This window comes from Artemia franciscana, chromosome 2, assembly GCF_032884065.1.
Source record: "Artemia franciscana chromosome 2, ASM3288406v1, whole genome shotgun sequence".
NCBI classification, from domain to species: domain Eukaryota; kingdom Metazoa; phylum Arthropoda; class Branchiopoda; order Anostraca; family Artemiidae; genus Artemia; species Artemia franciscana.
The window spans coordinates 62,507,692-62,526,330 of record NC_088864.1 but is presented as its reverse complement, the minus strand read 5'-3'; the positions used below and the strand labels follow the sequence as shown (position 1 = coordinate 62,526,330).

The 18,639-nt window shown below is 32.5% G+C and overlaps 1 protein-coding gene across 5 annotated transcripts in view; it reads right to left on the bottom strand.

The window, feature by feature from the left end:
* Window positions 1–18,639, bottom strand: part of LOC136043906 (uncharacterized) — a 305,479-nt gene that overhangs the window by 39,317 nt on the left and 247,523 nt on the right. For all 5 annotated transcript variants that reach the window (XM_065728944.1, XM_065728942.1, XM_065728943.1 and 2 more), the window contains one exon: window positions 10,718–10,915. In XM_065728944.1, the coding sequence (XP_065585016.1) occupies window positions 10,718–10,915 (198 nt within the window). The remainder of the gene's footprint in view (window positions 1–10,717; window positions 10,916–18,639) is intronic.

Below are 18,639 nucleotides of genomic sequence, written 5' to 3'. Positions count from 1 at the left end.
GTGCTTGATAAGAAATGCAAAACATGTCATAATAGCCATTACACTGAAGTTCTTATTCACTTGAATTACTTCCTTATGTAATTTCCGTCCACAGTCAACAGTAAACGAGAAAAAATGTTTTACCTTCCAGACTTTTTTTATAATAAGTTTAGATTCACTAGACGACAGATCTGTTTGGGTTCATTATTTGTATAACCAACAGAAATAGAGAAAAAATAATCATTTGTGCAAATTCTGGGGTGGCGGGAGCTCTGCCGCCCCTTTCAGTCACCGTTCATTTCAGTCTAAAATAAGCCATGAGGACTTATTTATTCACGTCAAATAACTATTAGAAAAAATGCTACTTAAAATCATTTATTCCATTAATAGCAAATTTATCTTATAATGTCATTTCTTTTTTTCGCAATGGCTGTAACTGTTAAAATTTTCTTTTAAACTATTATTACTATTATCTCCGTTTCATGTATCATTTATATCATATTATGCACCGTAACGAATATAAACATTGATTTATGGTTTTCTCGAATTTTTTCGAGAAATTTTCTCGAATCGTATTTGATTTCAAGCAGAGATTGCTTATGCACAATTGACATAACAACATCTAGCCATATGACTGCTGGGGCTTTCCCTATGATTCTTGACTGTTCAGATACGGTAATACGGAAAGTTATATCTCTCCATACCGGGTTATTTTGTTCCATTGCTCCAGTTCCTTTTTGTGTATTTGATGTGCTTTGTCATATAAGACATGTAGGCTATACTGGGTGGGTGTATTGGGCGGTTTCCTAACCCTCAAGTGTCAAAATTTGTAGGATTTGTATATAATATCACATTTTTTTTCCATTTTTTTTAATACTTTCTCAACATTTTTTTCTGTTTATTTTTCTTGTATTTTTTTAAACATTTTTTTTTTGTCAAAATAAGATTTGTAGCCTATATCATGCACGTCCAGTGCGGGGAGAGAGTGACCTTTGGGCATAGACCCCAAGGAAACACAAGTTTTTTCCAAATTTCTTGGCACTTCTTGTTTAAATTATATATAAAAACATGATTGATCTCTCCCCCCCCCAAAAAAAAATCTAACATAACCTCTACATGTATGACCTATATATTTGTACACTGGACATTCGATTGATTAAATTTATTGAAAAATCATCATAATATCGATATCAAGAATGTATCTGCCGAGACCAAAGAGAACGGGCAACTATTAAGTGAAAACTGGTAAAGGTCTCGAAAAAAAATTACCTGTGCCATCTAATATTAGGCGATTTTGATACTTTTTATGGCCTGTTTGAAACTGCGGTATACTTGTTTTTTTTTAGGTACGCCTACTACAAAATGTATGGGAAGTTATAGAAAGTAGGATCATATTCCAAGGAGGCCTACCGGCTTAATTTTAACTAGCCTACTCAGCTGGAGATATTTTCCAAGCTAACATAGGCCCACTTAGTGCGAATACGAAGTCAATTTTGACTTAAATAATTCTTAAAAAGTACCACTTAACTATCGATTACAGAGAAAATCTTAACTTGAGTTCTATAAAATATGGATTAGTTATCTAAAACCCCAATTATTTTTTCAAGTTTTCTGCTTCTCTAATCAAGTCGCCAGATACCATGAGGTTGGTGGCAATAATAGTTTTAAAATCCATATCTTGCCTTGCTAGATCTCTGAAGATGTAAGTCTTGTTAAGTTTCAATTTCTCTTTGGCCACGTTATCGATGCCTAAAAAACGTTTTTCTTCGTTTTCACACTCCCTCTAAAATTTGAGTCTCGTAGCTCAACTATTTTTCAACTACTGTAGTCAATTATATGTTTACTGTAGTCAATTATATATAGCAACTATTTAGCAACTACTGTAATTAATTATATGTAACTACTGTAGTCAATTATACTGTAGTCAATTCTTTTTAAGTTTTCTGCCTTTCTGATTAAGTCGTCAGACACCATGAGGTTGGTGGTAATAGTAAGTTAATTTTTGAGCAATAATAAATAACTAAAATTTGAGTCTCGTAGCTCAACTATTTTTCAACTACTGTAGTCAAATTGTATGAATATAGAACATATTATTCCATTTCTTCCATTAAATTTATATCATAAGATCGTTGAGTAAATTCATATGAGGTTAGTGATTCTGCTACAAGTTCTTGAGCAGAGCCAAGAGTGAATACCATTAGAACAAGTTGCAGGAGTACTAACTTTGCAAAATTCGAACAGATTTTGATTCTAGTAAATGGTACAAAAAAAAATCGCCCATTAATTTAGGGTGACTAGAAAATCACGTCTCTTTTCATCTTTCATACCAGCCTGTTAATTGTTTGTACGACGATTGTCCCACTCTTATACCTGCCTGTCATTTGACATAAAATTAAAAAAAGGATAATACGAGGAATGTTTGTAATTCTTCCACGGTTGAAATTTGAAACTAATTTTGAGGTTTTTTGGCAACTCTTTATGCCATTGGCTTAAGGTGATGTGATATATGAAGAGTGAGAATTTCGGATTTAATTTGCTTAGGCTATACTTACTGCAAACTGCGCCCTCTACTTTATTTTAATGAAAATTCTAAATCTCGTAAATTACAAAATGATTAAATATATTAGATTATTTATTTGAAAGTTTGCTCGCCTGAACTTTCTTTGCCAGAGGCAAGTGCTCCCTCTGCCCCTCTCTAAAATCGCCTCTTGAAGTATAGCTTCATTGAACAAATGGCAAATTGCCTGCTCTCTACGTCATCAGTCTTCTCTGCGGTTACAGACTGTGCTGTATATTAGAAATCAGAGACTTTTGCCACAAGCTCAATTTGCAGGGTTCCAAATTTGTGAAAATCCAAATTAAGCAAATAATAAACATAAATCGTTTTCCAAACCAATGCAACAAAATCTTATCTTGTCTTCTTTCTCCTTTTATACCTGCCTGTCATTTTTAATCCGCAGGTTCTCATCACAAGGCTCCAGATTGAAGGGTACTTAAAGGTTTAGTTCAAACTTTTGATTGTAATATAATAATTTGTTTGATTTGCTAAATTCCATATGCAACCCATTTACAATGAAATTTTGTTTACATCAGGTAATGATTAGATTTTAAATTAGTACTTTAGCAATTAAATTATATTTCAATTGATATATTTAATAACGACCTTACTGATTGGTACTAGCTAGTTCGAGGTAGGTGCTAGATAGAAAATTTTCATCAAATTTTTACACAGCAAGAGTCAGAGCCCTTGGGATACAGCACATTGGTGTAAATTCACAATAATGGGGGGTAGGGGGCAAAATTTACCTTTCAAAATCTTGGGGGGTGGGGAGCAATTTTGCTATTTTTTCAATTTTATCCATGAAAATATCAAAGAAAGCATTTTTCAATGAAAATACCTAAAAATTATTTTCAAAAACTCTAGGGAGCAAATGCCTCCTGGCCCCCTTTTCCTAATTGGCGTAACTGTTCATCAGCTGGAGAGGAGAGCAGAGAGATATGAACACCTTGCTTCTTCTTTTTCTTGCAGGATTATTTGGAACCGCTAATTTATAATCTCCATGTAATTCTACGCCCTACAACAGCTAAGGTCAAACTCGTGGTCCGGTATTACCAAACAGTGATCAATCTGACTGTGCAGGATTTAAAACATGTTTCTTCTTCGTCATTTAATATTTAAAAACACTGCATTATCTTGATTTAATTTTAAGCCCTGCAGCAGTTGGGATCAAGCCTAAAGTCTCAGTGGCGGATCCAGGTGGGGGCGCGGGGGCGCGAGGGGCGCGCGCCCTCCTAACGTAGTGGTATATTTGGGGGTAATATCATATTGCCATATCAAATATCATATTTTTTTGTTGATGGTGAACAGCTTTTCATTTTTTATGGCGGGATGGTTTCTATAACTTACCATTTTTGTATCAGTATTTTTACATCATTTTAGTTTCAACAGATTTATTACAACTTTAACCCTCAGCAGATTTTAGATTAAATTTACGACCATTTCCACGACTTACCTATCGCGTATATTCGTTGAGGTTCCCTTTAAATTCCTGGTATTTCTTGGTTCGCAAGTTTATCAAAGCAAAATATTTTGCGCCTCCGCTAAAAAAAAAAAAAAATCCTGGATCCGCCCCTGTCAGATCTTAAAACAGAGATTAATCCGACTTTGTCACCACAAAATATAAAACACCAAGGTTTAGACCTCTGTCCAATTTTTTCTTACACATGTAGGAAACAGAACTTTCAAAATATTTGAATTTTTCAAGGGTTTTTCCAATTTCTTAGACAAACAAATGTTAACAAAAATTGCAAATTGTTCATTCATGTTAACGTTAATTTTCGGGAGTACTTAATTTTTGGAGTACCCAATTTTTATTTGTGGAAGTTAATTTCAGTCCCCAGAGGAAGCACTTCTGGGGAATTTTTAGTCGTTTTAAACGTAGCCTAGAATAGAACGTCAGTTTGGTCGGATCTACGCAAAATGAAATAGAGCTACCACTGAATATTTCAAAATGTGAATCTTTACTTTGAACCGTGTTAACCGTGCTATTCCCCTTGCTCCAATGCTTTTATGATATCTGGTGTTCCAGTCACTGAATGGCTTGGCATTTCTATATTTAAATCCGTTGGCAGCATCCGGCTTGAATTTATTTATGTTTCTAAGATTAAGCTTAAAGCTGGTTATGAGAAATTGCTGCAAAACGCGGTTGCTTTAAAAAGCAAACTCACGAAACTGTAAAGTAGTTGCGACCTTGCGATTTATTCGCTGTTGGGCTGTATCCGCTTTATAACAAGCATGATCCTAAACAAATCAATTTTAATTATTTTAGATATTGTAAGCTTTTATTATGTTTACCACTTGCAGTGCCAAATAGGCACCTTGTGGGTTGTTAGGGTGTTAAAGCAATTTTGCCCTCGCTTGACATTCTACAAGCAAATATGGGTCAGGTTCCTAGTTTTCAGTTGGGCCCAAATCACAATCTTATCCAATTTTTTTAATGAGTAGTTTTTTTGTTCTTTTTATTGAGCGAGTGTAACTTTACTGTTAAAAAAAAACTTTACAAGTAAAAATTCACTATTTTTAATTTATATGTAATTCAATTTACACGTATTACAGTGGGCTAAAATAAATTATTATTATTATTATAATGAACCAGTCTCAATGACTGTCCTCGACGAAATTTCAAAGAAGTTCACGCAAACTGAACCTCGGAGCCCTATCTAGCTCTGGAGTTAATAAATACTTGAATGAATGTTCCAATAGCTTAGAGTTAGCTGGATCTTGGCGTCAGGTAAATCTCATCTTGAATTGATTATCGGCAGTTTCGTCGATTTGTTCGAACGATTTTGGACGAAATGTTTTTTTTTTTTTTTTTTTTTTTTTTTTTTTTTTTTTTTTTATTGGAAATCCATCACTTGAAAAAAAAACGAGAATTATTTTTGAATGATGTTTCTGAAAGAATATTTCTAAATATTGTCAACCTTAGAATTATACCCTCGTCCACTCATTTATTTAAAACACTCTTGTGTTTTAAGCACTCAAGCACACAAGTAATCTAAAATCCCAGGAAAAAGCCTGAGAAAAGCGACTCTACAGCCCAGGAAAAACAATACAAATAATTATTTTTTCATATCTGGTAATTCAAAAGATGTTATAAGATATCTTTGTTATACTCAGAACCATACCCGTCCCCTTTTTTATACCAAGAATACTTTATGGAATAATCCAAACCCATTTTGTTAATATTTTGCTTTGCAGCTGTTAGAGGAACCGATTTAATTGGTTTTCCACATCGATATCTATCGGAACCTTTTACCACATCAAACCTTGATCATATTATATTGCTCCTCATGAGTCAATGTCGTTCATTGCCGGAGGTCCTTGGACCTCCGGGAGCTCTCGTGGAATTCTGATTAGTCTTTTTAAATGGCTTTGTTTCATTTTCTTGTGGCAACAAAATAGAGTAGATATAACAGATGTCGATATATATCACAGCTTAGATATATAATACAGTTATGAAAACTCGATTTATTTTTGGGACACAGTGCGCGGTAGCGATGCTAGCGGCTGGAGACAGGAAACTGGCAGTCTGAATCTAAAACATCGGAGCAATTGGACCAACAAAACAAAATTGCGTTCCCCTCTATGGTGTTGTAGTACGATTTAGGAGGCGGCAAGTTCAGAGCTCTGTATCAAAAAGTTCTCATGGGCAAGATAGGAATTTTCATAACTGTATCGTATATCTAAGCTGTGATGTACATAACGATAACAGTAAATATCGATACAGATTGGAATAAAAAACAATAAAATAATAATAAATTGATAATTAAAATTAAAAGTTAGAATCTAAATCGAGAATTAGAAAAAAAAGTTCCAACTAGAATTTTTTTTAAAACGAATGACACCCGGAGACCTCCTATTTGCCATACAATCTATGACTTGCTGCCAACTAACAACTTTTTTGAATTAACACAGCAAGCTTTATGTCTACGGTGATCACGTATGGTGATCCTATTGATAACATTGCTAAGTAATTTATCTAATTCGTTACTTTTTAGCATTTATACCCCCCCCGAAGAATGCAGGGTAAATTTGTGTGTGCATGCCAGTTACACATTAAAGTATACTATGGTATATATTTAAATTAAGATGCGCAAATGCCAGTCCAGTGTCTCATCTACGTTGCCACACCTTGCCAAAACCATCAAATTATTGCTTGAGCATGCAAATTCAATTAATAAAAGATATGGTGACGCAAGAAAAAACTAAATTTAAATTTTACAATTCAAGCAGATATATTAATGAAGAAATAATTAAAGGTGGCGCAAACAGGTAGGCGTGGCAATTCCAAGCCCAGGAACACTGAGATATTACATAAATGCGTATCATAATGTTATTTTTATCGAATTTTATTTTTATGTCCTTCTCCAAAAATAAAAATTCTAACGTCTTGTAGAAATCGGCTATGGACAGATGATTTTGTATATCTTTCTAATTAAAAAAAAACTCTGGTCTCCTGAAAAAAACAACAACTTATTAAGAACTTATTTAAGTGTGCAAAATAAAATCCTTTTTACCAAAAATGAAATTTTTTGCCAGCTCAAAATGAAAATCCTAGTACAGATTTTGCATATCTTTCAAATTAAAAAATAGTACTAGTTCCTTAAAAACAAATGTATTTATTGACAAATGACAAAATTGGGCTGTATAAAATCGTTTTGATCAAAACTAGAATTTGGGACCCAAAATAAAACTTTGGATTAAATTTAATAAAATTTTAATAAAATTTCTAACTTCACTCTTTGAGAAATCCTCTAAAAGTAATGAAGATTAAACTAATTAGTATATGATCCTCCATAAAGATCCTCCATAAAGGAAAACGAGTTTTTAACCAAAAATGTCACTCAAAATCTCTTTGCAGGATTAGTATTTCTCTTTGTCTCTCCAGAAATTGGAGTTCATTATCTGTCTAGATTTGTCTCTCAGCATTAGTTAACCTCGGGCAAAAGTTAACACATTTTCAAAATGACCTATTTCACCTCCAACGGTAAGTAATAACGTGATTGACTGACGTAAACGTCACAAAAATAAACTAATAGAACTAAAGCAACTATTTTAACACGGAAATGTAGGACCTTTCTTTCTTTCTGTTTGGTTCTACCAAGTAGGAGTTCTACTTTATATAATGCTTTTGTAGTTGCCCATTTGCTTGCGCTTGCCCCATTTTGTTCTCTTTTCTCACAGACAGATGTCAGCGACATAAAGAAGTGTTTTTGCAAAAATGCAAAATATCTGCTTAGATTGCCTCTATGGACCAGTACTGCAACTCTATCAATTCGTTACGGAGTAGCTAGTCCAGTGCGTACAGTAAAAAAGCGAAATGAGCGTTATATAACACGCCTGGGCAGTAATGTCACTTTGCTACGTGTTTTCCGATAGTGTATAAATGCTGAATTTGACTTCGTTTTTAGAATTGTGTTTTTTTCTTTTCTTTTGTTTTTTCTCGTATTACTCCATCAGTTTTGTATTTTTTTGCAATATAACGGGAAATAAACATATACATACATAAATACATACTTTGTTTTTTGGTCATATTCTATTCTGTTTTTGGTTACTTTCTACTTCCGTTACTTTCAACTCTGGTTTCTACTTTTGGTTACTTTCTACTTTGGGTTCTACTTTTGGTTACTTTCTGCTTTCTGCAGTTTTTTGGTTACTTTCTATTTTAGTTTCTACTTTTGGTTACTTTCTACTCTCTATTTTGTTCTTTATTTACTTTCAACGTTGGGTACTTCCTACTTTGGTTTCTAATTTTGATTACTTTCTACTTTGTTTTTTGATTACTTTCTACTTTGTTTTCCACTTTTGGTTACTTCCTACTTTGTTTTTGGGTTACTTTTTGTACCTTCTGTTTAGTTCTACATAGAAAAATCACGTAGCCTACACCAGGTGGGGTGTACCGAGCTTGGTAGAAACTGTTCCATTCGTGGGAGACCTGTACAACATAAGTGGTGTTCTGAGATGTCCACAAGGCGACAGAAATTAGGGGCCCCCTTGTGTTCTATACATTGAATGGATTAATGAACTTTATTTTCCATTAAAAAGACAATGTCACTAGCGGAGTAACAAAAGGAAAGGTAAAGATGTTCACACAAGATGTGACACTATCAAGAGTGTCACATGGATATTATTCGTATTGCCTGAATAGTAACCAGGAAGGTTGTGGGAAAGCAAAGGATGATTAACCTCCATCCCCCCCCCATTTCACTTCCTGGCTGAAGGGCCATGAAATAGAAATCAGCACTTCTTCTTGACAAAATGATAAATTCCGGCATAAGAGGGAAAGGATTGCAAATTATTAAATCATACCTATGCGGACGCAAAATCACAGTAAATGTCGGTGGAAAAATGACTAATTTAAAAAGTCTTACTGATATTGGTGTCCCCCAAGGCTCAGTATTAGGTCCACTTTTATTTTTGATCTATATTAATGATCTTCCCCGAGGTTTGCATGAGAATATTAGCCATGCAGTTCTATTTGCAGATGATACAGCTATAACAGTTAAAGCTAGGGATTCATTGACATTGATCGAAAATCTGACTATAAGTGTTACCTCAGTTAATCGATGGTTTGTTTTTAATAAACTAGTACCGAATTTTAAGAAAACTAATTTTATGGTTTTTGGTCGTTCAAAACGTTACACTCGAGAGATTTCTTGTGAGGAGCTACAGGTTGGTGATCAAAAAATTTGTAGGGTCCAATCTTATCGTTATTTAGGAGTTTTTCTTGATCCCCTTTTGTCATTTCATAATCATATTGAGTATTTAAGATTAAAACTTGCTCAAAATATTGGGTCGATGTACCGTGTGAAGAATATTTTTCCTTTTACCATTTTAAAAATAATTTACCACTCTCTAATTACTTCTTATTTGAATTATTGCTCAGTTGTATATCTTAATACATTTTGGAAGCATATAAAACCCTTACAGGTACTACAAAATAGGGCAATAAAAATACTTGGAAATTTCTTACATCGACCTTCAAAACTTGAAAATGTTTCGGAAACTAAAACATTATTCCTCTTCTTAAATTTGTTAGATTTAAATGATATACGAATATTAAATACTTCCATATGGCATTTTCAAATCCAAAATTCTAAAAAATTTCTATGACAAATCTCTGTTAATCTTACTTCCTCGTTCGGATTGTCGGAGGTCTAGGATGTATCAAATTCCTTTTGTAAGCTTTGAAAGGTCAAAGTTTTCGATTAGATACCAATTACCAAATACCCTTCATTGCTAACAATCATAAGCTGAACGATAAAATTCTGTTTGATCCATCCCAAAAATCTCAGCAAAAATCTCAGCTAAATTTAAAAAAGCAAATATTAAAGATTGTTTGCTAAAATTTTGATTATTCACCATTGATGATGGAAATTTAAATTTAAATTTTAAATTTAAATTATTTGATCTGCTTATTTGTGTGTTTGTTTTTGTGTCCCTGTGTCTGGGACGGCCTCCCACGCCCCACCTGCCCGATATTTATATATTTACTTATCTTTCATGAGTTTTTTTTTCTATTTTATGTGTCTTCTACCGTATTACACTTTGAAATCATTATTACGATGAGATGTTGATGTTTTTTCTTATGTTTTTGCACTGTCCCAGCCTTACGAGCTCTGCTCTCTGTTGGGGCATAATATTGTTTGTGTATTTTTTGAGTTGAATAAAGAAAAAGTTGAGAAAGTAAAAGTAAAAGCACCGCCGGTAGGGATTGTGTAGTCCAATCCCATATTTTTTTTAGTCAAGGAAAAGAAAAGAAGAAATAAATTCAAATGAATATACAAGTTAGAGATAACATAAGATAAACGTTAGAAATAACATAACAACGAAATTAGAGCCTAAAATGCGTCAAAAAAGCCGAAAGAATAGGAAGAAGTGATAGTATAAGAACAAGCAGCAAAATTGTAGTGGCAATAAAAATCGACTAATTTAAGATGAAGGAAAAACGAAAGAAAAGTAAGAGAAAAAAGAAAATAAAACCAAATGAAAATATTCAAAGACAAAAAAAGAGGAAAAAAGACAAACACATAACAAACATGAGTTTAATGGATTTACAAAATAGAATTGTAGAAATAAGTAAAATTATTTTCTTTTTCTGTAAAATTTTTCCGATTTGATGGACCAAAAAAAGAATATGCCAGAATATAATCTAAGAGAAAGAGAAAAATTACTGACCTCTGGGAGGGAGGCCCTGTGGTCTAGACTTTCTTTCCTCATTTTGTTTGTCTTCAGAGTTGGTTTTTATTTCTTCAACTGAAGATAGATGTTGCAAATGCCGAGCACGTGATGTCACATGAGCACGCTTAGGTCGCACCGCCATCTTGTGACGGGCCGCAGCATGATTAAGTGGAAATGATGCAGCCAAGTCACCATCTAAAATTGTTTATGTGATTAAAGAATAATTCCAGTAGTTGCTAAACAGCACAAATTTGAGAATTGGACACATTAAAATTGAAAATAAGGAACAATTTTCCCCCACATTTCTCACTTTGACCAGACCGAACAGGGATAACAGATTAGACAGATTTGGACAGAGGAAATTGATTAAACGCAGTAGCTACAGGTCCAAACGTTTGGAAAAATTATTGGGGAGGATATATGTCTTTGTGTCAAACACTGTTTCAAGTCTTAGCTGAAATTTTCAGACGCGTGTTTAATTTTTAATATCGAAATCCGCGTAAGAAGAAGGTCCTTGAATAACAAGGGAGTCTTTCTTTTATAAGTTTAACGGTACTTGTGTATTATTCAGAACATACTCAATAAGTGAAGTTAGGTTCTTTCGTGAAACAAACTACGATGCAGGTACGCCACGCCACGACATTAAACTGCCGATTAATAAATATATATAAAAAATTATATTGTGTAAATAATTACAAGAAGAATTGCTAAGGATAACCTGCGCCTAATCTTAATTTTGAATGAGAAACCCCTTAAGTTCAACCTTCTCATGTTTGTCTTAGTTGAAGCGACGAAGAAAACTGATAACTTAGTCTTTGACCGAGTTGCCGCCTCTGAAAAAGATTTGACTAGGGAGTAAAATGCTTGGACTTCCGCTAGGCCTTAAGAACGACTGCTGAAACACAAGGGCCGTTGGATTTGGATGTGAAGTATTTCAAAAAAACTTTAAGGCTTTAGCGCAAAGAGTAATGGTTGAGAAAAGGGCTCCTATTATTGTTGCAGGTATGAAATGATTGTTATTGTTACAGTACAAAATGTTATTGTTACGGTATAAAATTTCTTATACCACAAAAAGTACAGCTGTGAAATATTCACCAGAAAGAGCTTGGAGGAAAATAAAACCGAAATTTCTTGATAGCTATATATAGGTGCACACGTATCAAAATTGAGTGAGGGGCTTAGGATATTTTTCAGGTGAACAGGAATTTTAAGGAGACCTACACTTAGCAGAAATTATGTCACATAATAATTCTAGCTTAAAATGAACAGAAATTAATTGAACAGAAATCCGATGTAAACTTCTTACTCTGACCGGACTGAACAAGTCCAAATGTTTGGGAAGAAATGGTTGTCGCCAACATATATCGTCTTTTCAAATCTTAGCTGAAATTTTAGTTTTTCATCTGTTAAATTTTCAAAATTCTCGCAAGAAGACGGTCCTCCGATGACCATTTAGATGTTTAAATTATAGTTAGCCAATTAAATTATAATTTAATTATGCGCTAGTTTTAATAAATATTGATTAAATTTCATTTAAATTATATATAATTTTATTGTGCATAATCATTTTGACGCGAAAACACGCTTAAGGGGAATGCCGTAACGGTACTTGTGCATTATTCGTACACACTCGAGAAATGAAGTTTGGTTAATCCTTATGAAATATACCAAAATATGATAAAAATATAATACCTTAGAGACAAATTTGGGCAATATATTTGCAAACTGGGGGAGGGGGGGGTAAAGTATAGTTGGTTTGCATGAAATATGTGTTCGCTTCAATTATTCTGCATATTATGAAGTAAGAATTGTTTTTTAGCTTCACACTGTCCAAATACTTTGCCCCCACCCCATGATGTGCAAATATATAGCCCAAATTATATATTTCCCATTTGTTCTGTCAGAGAGTGTTTGATCCACATTCTCGAGTATGTACCAAATAATGCACAAGTACCATTGTTTAGTTTTTACAGCGCACACTACAAGTTTGAAATGGCAACAGAAGGCAACAAAAGTCTCAGAAGTGGTACATACTTCTGTATGTACCACGGAAGTCTCAAAATAGCGTCCATACTTCTGTATGGACGCAACAGAAGTCTACAAATGGCAACAAAAGAATTGAAAACGGAACCTTATCTACAAAAACAATTTTTTTTTCTAGGGCAGAAATAAAATTTTCGGCGCTGAATCTAAAAGAAGGAATCATAAAAGAAAGAGGAAGTTTGAAAAATAGCGAGTTTTCCTTAAAAAAACGCAATTTCCAACAAAATCTTGCTTATTTACCATAAGAAATCATTGTCATAGTTTTTTCTTCCAAATATTTGTAGTAATTCTGATGGTTCAACATTGAGCCAATGCTTTTTTGTAGTCTTGTCCATTGTTATTTCAACATGCATCAAATTGTTTGTTCTTATTACGGTATTATTGTTACACTGTAAATGTTATTGTTATGGTGTAAAATTGTTGAGACAATAAAAAAGCACAACTGTGAAATATTCACAGCACAAAAGCACAAATATAAAAACTTTATAAGAGAAAATAGAAAAGCAATGGAGAAAATAAAAGCAAGATTTCTTGTGTTGTTCAAACGTAGGATGGTTTTTTAACGAATAGGAATTTTCGGGAGATCAAAACCAAGCAGAAATGAAGCCGTATAATAATTCTAATTTAAAGCGAAAAGAAATTACTACGAATTCCAAGGCCGCATCCAGGGAGGGAGAGCGGAGTCAGTAGGTTTAATCCCACTCCCAAAAATGTTTGTCCGACTTGAAAAAAAATGAACATAAACAAATTTTTAACACGTTTTGTAAAGTTCTTTTTACCTCCCCCCCCCGAAAAAATTCATTGTACCCCCCCAACCAATCAAACATAAAGTGATCCTATCAAGGCACTACACAGGAGGGAGTTATTATTTTGCCCCCTCCCCCTAAAAAAGTGACCAATTCGTACAAACGTTACAAATATGCATATAAACAAGTTTTGACGTGTTTTTTGTAGTATTTTTTGTACCTCTCATTCGAACCAAAAAAATTATCCCTCGTTGGTATTCTTTTTCGAAGACAACACAGCATTTTCTATGACGAAATAAATAAGAGTTCCAAATAGGGCAGGTCCTTTTATTAGACAACAAAACAAAATATAAAACAAAGGCTCTAAATATACTTTGACGGGTAACTTGCTTTGACCTACAATTTTGAAGAAAAGTCAATGAACTGGTAACCTGCTTTTACCCTGAAGTGATTATTTTGTTTAGCATAAATATAGTTTGTTTCAATTTTGATACGTTGGTAACTTCACTGATTATGATGACCGACTGTGTCCTTGAAATATTTACAGCCTTTGTTTTATATTTTTGTTTTACTTCTAATAAAAGGCCATGTCCATATTTGACACTCTTATTTATTTCGTCCATTTAACCCTAACCTCGCTGAACAAAAAACCTGGATACGGCCTTGTATCCTAAGCTGCTATGGATGACATGATGAAATGACGATCAAACAGTTCGTGGTAACGAACTGTAGTAAGGAGCGACCCGACTCAATAGTAACCAAAACTCTAAAAAAAGAAGGTTGAATCAATTGAAATTCGACGCCCTCTGCTGAACAATCAAACCGAGTCAAAGGAATTACTTCAAGTTTCTGCTCGCCTGTCTTTAAAACCTCGAAAATCGGATATAATCAAACAGTTCGTGGTAACGGTAAGGAGTTACCCGGCTCAATTGTAACCGAAACTCTAAAAAATGAAATTTTGATGCCAATAGTTACATCAAAAGAATCACATTTTAATGCTGATTTTAAATATATAAATTTCATCAAGATTAGTCTTACCCGTCAAAAGTTACGAGCCTGAGAAAATTTGCCTCATTTTAGAAAATAGGGGGAAATACCCCCTAAAAGTCATACGACCTTAACGAAAATCACACCATCAGATTCAGCGTATCAGAGAACCTTATTGTAGAAGTTTCAAGCCCTTATCGACAAAAATGTGGAATTTCGCATTTTTTGCCAGAAGACAAATCACGGATGCGTGTTTATTTGTTTTTTTGTTTGTTTTTTTTTTCCAGGGGTGATCGTATGACTCAGTGGTCCTAGAATGTCACGAAAGGGCTCATTCAAAATTTTTAAATTTTTAAATAATAATAATAAGTTTAAAAATAATAAGTTTTTTTAAATTTTTAAGAAGTCGAGTTAAGAGAAAGAGTCAAACTTTAGCGTAAAGACCGAGGCGTTGAGGACGAAAAGCCCCTTTCATATACGGAGTAATTTCTGTTCGTTTTAAGTTTTAATGTCGCTCCTTACTTTCATTTAAAAAAACTTATTTTTTTTGTTTAATAAATGAAAAGGACAAATGTGGGGAAAAGGAGGCGTATTATATTTAAGTGCGGGTCTTCGTTTTAGAGTTCTACTAGTACTGAAACAGGTCTACAAAGGTGAATGATGCAAATTAAAAGTATATTCCAAAGTGGCAATACCCTCTTTGGAAAACCTACGTGTGTTGGTCTGATTATTTCTGAATAATTCGATTTATTCGTAATATTGGATAAAATTCGTAATATTGGATAAAATTCGTAATATCCGTCAATTCGAGTCATAATTAATTTAGCCACTATAGTTAGCCACAATGGGAACAAAAACAGACACGTATTCTGAATTGAGAGGCCAAAATTTGATGGGTAATCATACAAAAAAACAAGTAATGCAAACTGAATGGAAGTCAGTTTGTTCCCTAGTTGTACTTAGTATTTGACACCAGTGTCATCTATTGGAAGGATCAGGGGGAGGGCATTGGCTCCCCAATATTTTCAGCCGTCCTAAATTTTGAAAAATACCCATTTTTTGGTATATTCTTTGACAATGTTCTTTTTTGTTACTCTCATTGAACCAATCTAAAAAGAGCAGCAAACTTGACCCCCTTGAATTAAAAAAAAATATTTTTGCCCCTTTCCCCTAATTGCCATGTATTGACCTCACTACTTAATACATGTATTATCCCTCCATGGTGAGGTGGTGAGTCCCTTTGCTATTGTTGTGTCCCAAGATCCTTGCTCTTCATGGGCTGCAAGAAAATGTCAAGCCGTATTTGTCGTATCTTCTCGAAGTTTTTAATCGACAAATTTTTAATCAGTCAAATGATCAACGTCTAGTGTCTTTTTCTTTTTTCTGACCAGTCCTTTTTCAAGTTCTAGGAGCAGGTACATTTACCTAGTACATCCATTAGCAGGGACAGGAGTGTCAATCCATGATAAAGCAGGAGAGGGGGTGGTGAGTGGGTAATTTATAAATTTGTTATAAATCAAGAAATAAAAAAAATATGTTTCACAATCCAGGGGGGGGGGTGTACTTTATCTGGTTATTTAATACAAAATACCGAAAAGACGAACTTCAAAATCTAGAAAGAGGGGATCTAGGAAGGTAAATGCCCTTTTCCCTACTGCTCTCTTGCCAATTGGTCCCCGAAGCAGGGGTGAATTTAGCAGCAACTCGAAAAGCGGCATGCTATACAAAAATTTAAAAGAGAAATAAAACAACTGAAAATGTATTTAGGTTGTTTTTTTTTACTAAGGAGCAATTGTATGTGCAAACTTTTTTGGAGGTGTTTAAGATACACCAAACATAATTTTAATGCCCAAAGCTCTTATTTCCAACAGCTTGTCTGACCAAGAAAAGGGTGGAACATTTTTTAAAACGAAGAAATTTTTAAATATCTATGAATCATACAATTTAACAAAACACTTTAAACCCATCGATAAAACTTTGTTTGGTGAATGAGAGGGTGGGAAATTCAGTTGCTTCTGATCGTTGAAAAATGTCCTTTTCAGTAATTTTGGAAAATATGAAAAGACTTCCAGCTTCAAACAAAATTATTAAATGAGTTCTAATGGAAAATGTGACATAAAATTTGGAAAAAATACAGATATAAACACTTTTTGATATACGTGAAAAATATATTAAAAAAATTCTTTTTTTAAGTTTATTACATACAAAAAGTTTATTTCTTCATTTCTTCTGACATTACTTTAATATAAACCTGAAAATGTTCAATTACTTCTACAGCACACAGACACACCGATTCAAATATTTCAGAAAAATGGATTAAATGAAGTTTGGTATGTCGTTCTCTTGTTTTTGAAAACCAGTCTATTTCTGTAGAATTTTACATTTGAAAGACAGTACCTCAGTAAATACTGGATTCTACTATTATATGATCCTTTTTATTCTATTTAACTAGGCTATGTGCTATATCACGAGTAAAAGAAAAGTTATATATGTTTTCATGTTTTATAGCCACCCTCTACCCGACGGTATGGAGGAGAGTTCTTTGATTTCTTTCTTATCAGTAAAGTCCTAGATCACAGAATTCCGACCAAACCAACAACGGTTTTGCTTCATTAATCTTTACTACCAATTTATTATATTATATTTTATTTGCAACAAATCTTACTAATACATACATTAATTGTATAAATATTATTTATTATTCGTTTATTTGATTTATATATATATATATATATATATATATATATATATATATATATATATATATATATATATATATATATATATATATATATATATATATATATATATATATATATATATATATATATATATATATATATATATATATAAAAATAAGTTGTCTGTGTGTGGATCTGTGGATGCATCAGGTGACGTCATGTTTGTCCGCATATGACGTCTGAATTATTTCACACTAATACAAAAGAAGAAAAAAACTAAAAAAGGTAAAAACTACAAAAAAAACTAAAAAGAAGAAAAAACTAAAAAGCTAAAAAACTGAAAAAAACTGAAAAAAGGTAAAAATCTAATAACTAAAAAAAACTGAAAAAAATAAAAAAAGGCAAAAACTAGAAAAAAAATAAAAACTAATAAAAAAACTAAAACAGCTAAAAAACTAAAAAAAACTAAAAAAAACTAAAAAAAGGTAAAAAACTAAAAAAAAAAACTAAAAACTAAAAAAGAAAAAAACTAAAAAAAAGGAAAAAACTGAAAAATAAAAGAGAAAAAGAAAACTAAAAAAATATGAATAAATATATATAAAAATAAGTTGTTTTCTGGGTTATGTCTGTCTGTCTGTCTGTCGAGTGACGTCGTGTTTGTCCGCATATGACGTCTGAATTATTTCACTTCTATATATATAAAAATAAGTTGTCTGTGTGTGGATCTGTGGATGGATCAGGTGACGTCATGTTTGTCCGCATATGACGTCTGAATTATTTCACACTAATACAAAAGAAGAATAAAACTAAAAAAGGTAAAAACTACAAAAAAACTAAAAAGAAAAAAAAACTAAAAAGCTAAAAAACTAAAAAAAACTAAAAAAAGGTAAAAATCTAATAACTAAAAAAAACTGAAAAAAAATAAAAAAAGGCAAAAACTAGAAAAAAAATAAAAACTAATAAAAAAACTAAAAAAGCTAAAAAACTAAAAAAACTAAAAAAAACTAAAAAAAGGTAAAAAACTAAAAAAAACTAAAAACTAAAAAAGAAAAAAACTAAAAAAAAGGAAAAAACTGAAAAATAAAAGAAAAAAAGAAAACTAAAAAAATATGAATAAATATATATAAAAATAAGTTGTTTTCTGGGTTATGTCTGTCTGTCTGTCTGTCGAGTGACGTCGTGTTTGTCCGCATATGACGTCTGAATTATTTCACACTAATACAAAAGAAGAAAAAAAACTAAAAAAGGTAAAAACTACAAAAAAAACTAAAAAGAAAAAAACTAAAAAAGCTAAAAAACTAAAAAAAACTAAAAAAAGGTAAAAAACAAAAAACTAAAAAAAACTGAAAAAACTAAAAAAAGGCAAAAACTAAAAAAAAAACTAAAAACTAATAAAAAAACTAAAAAAGCTAAAAAACTAAAAAAACTAAAAAAACTAAAAAAAGGTAAAAAACTAAAAAAA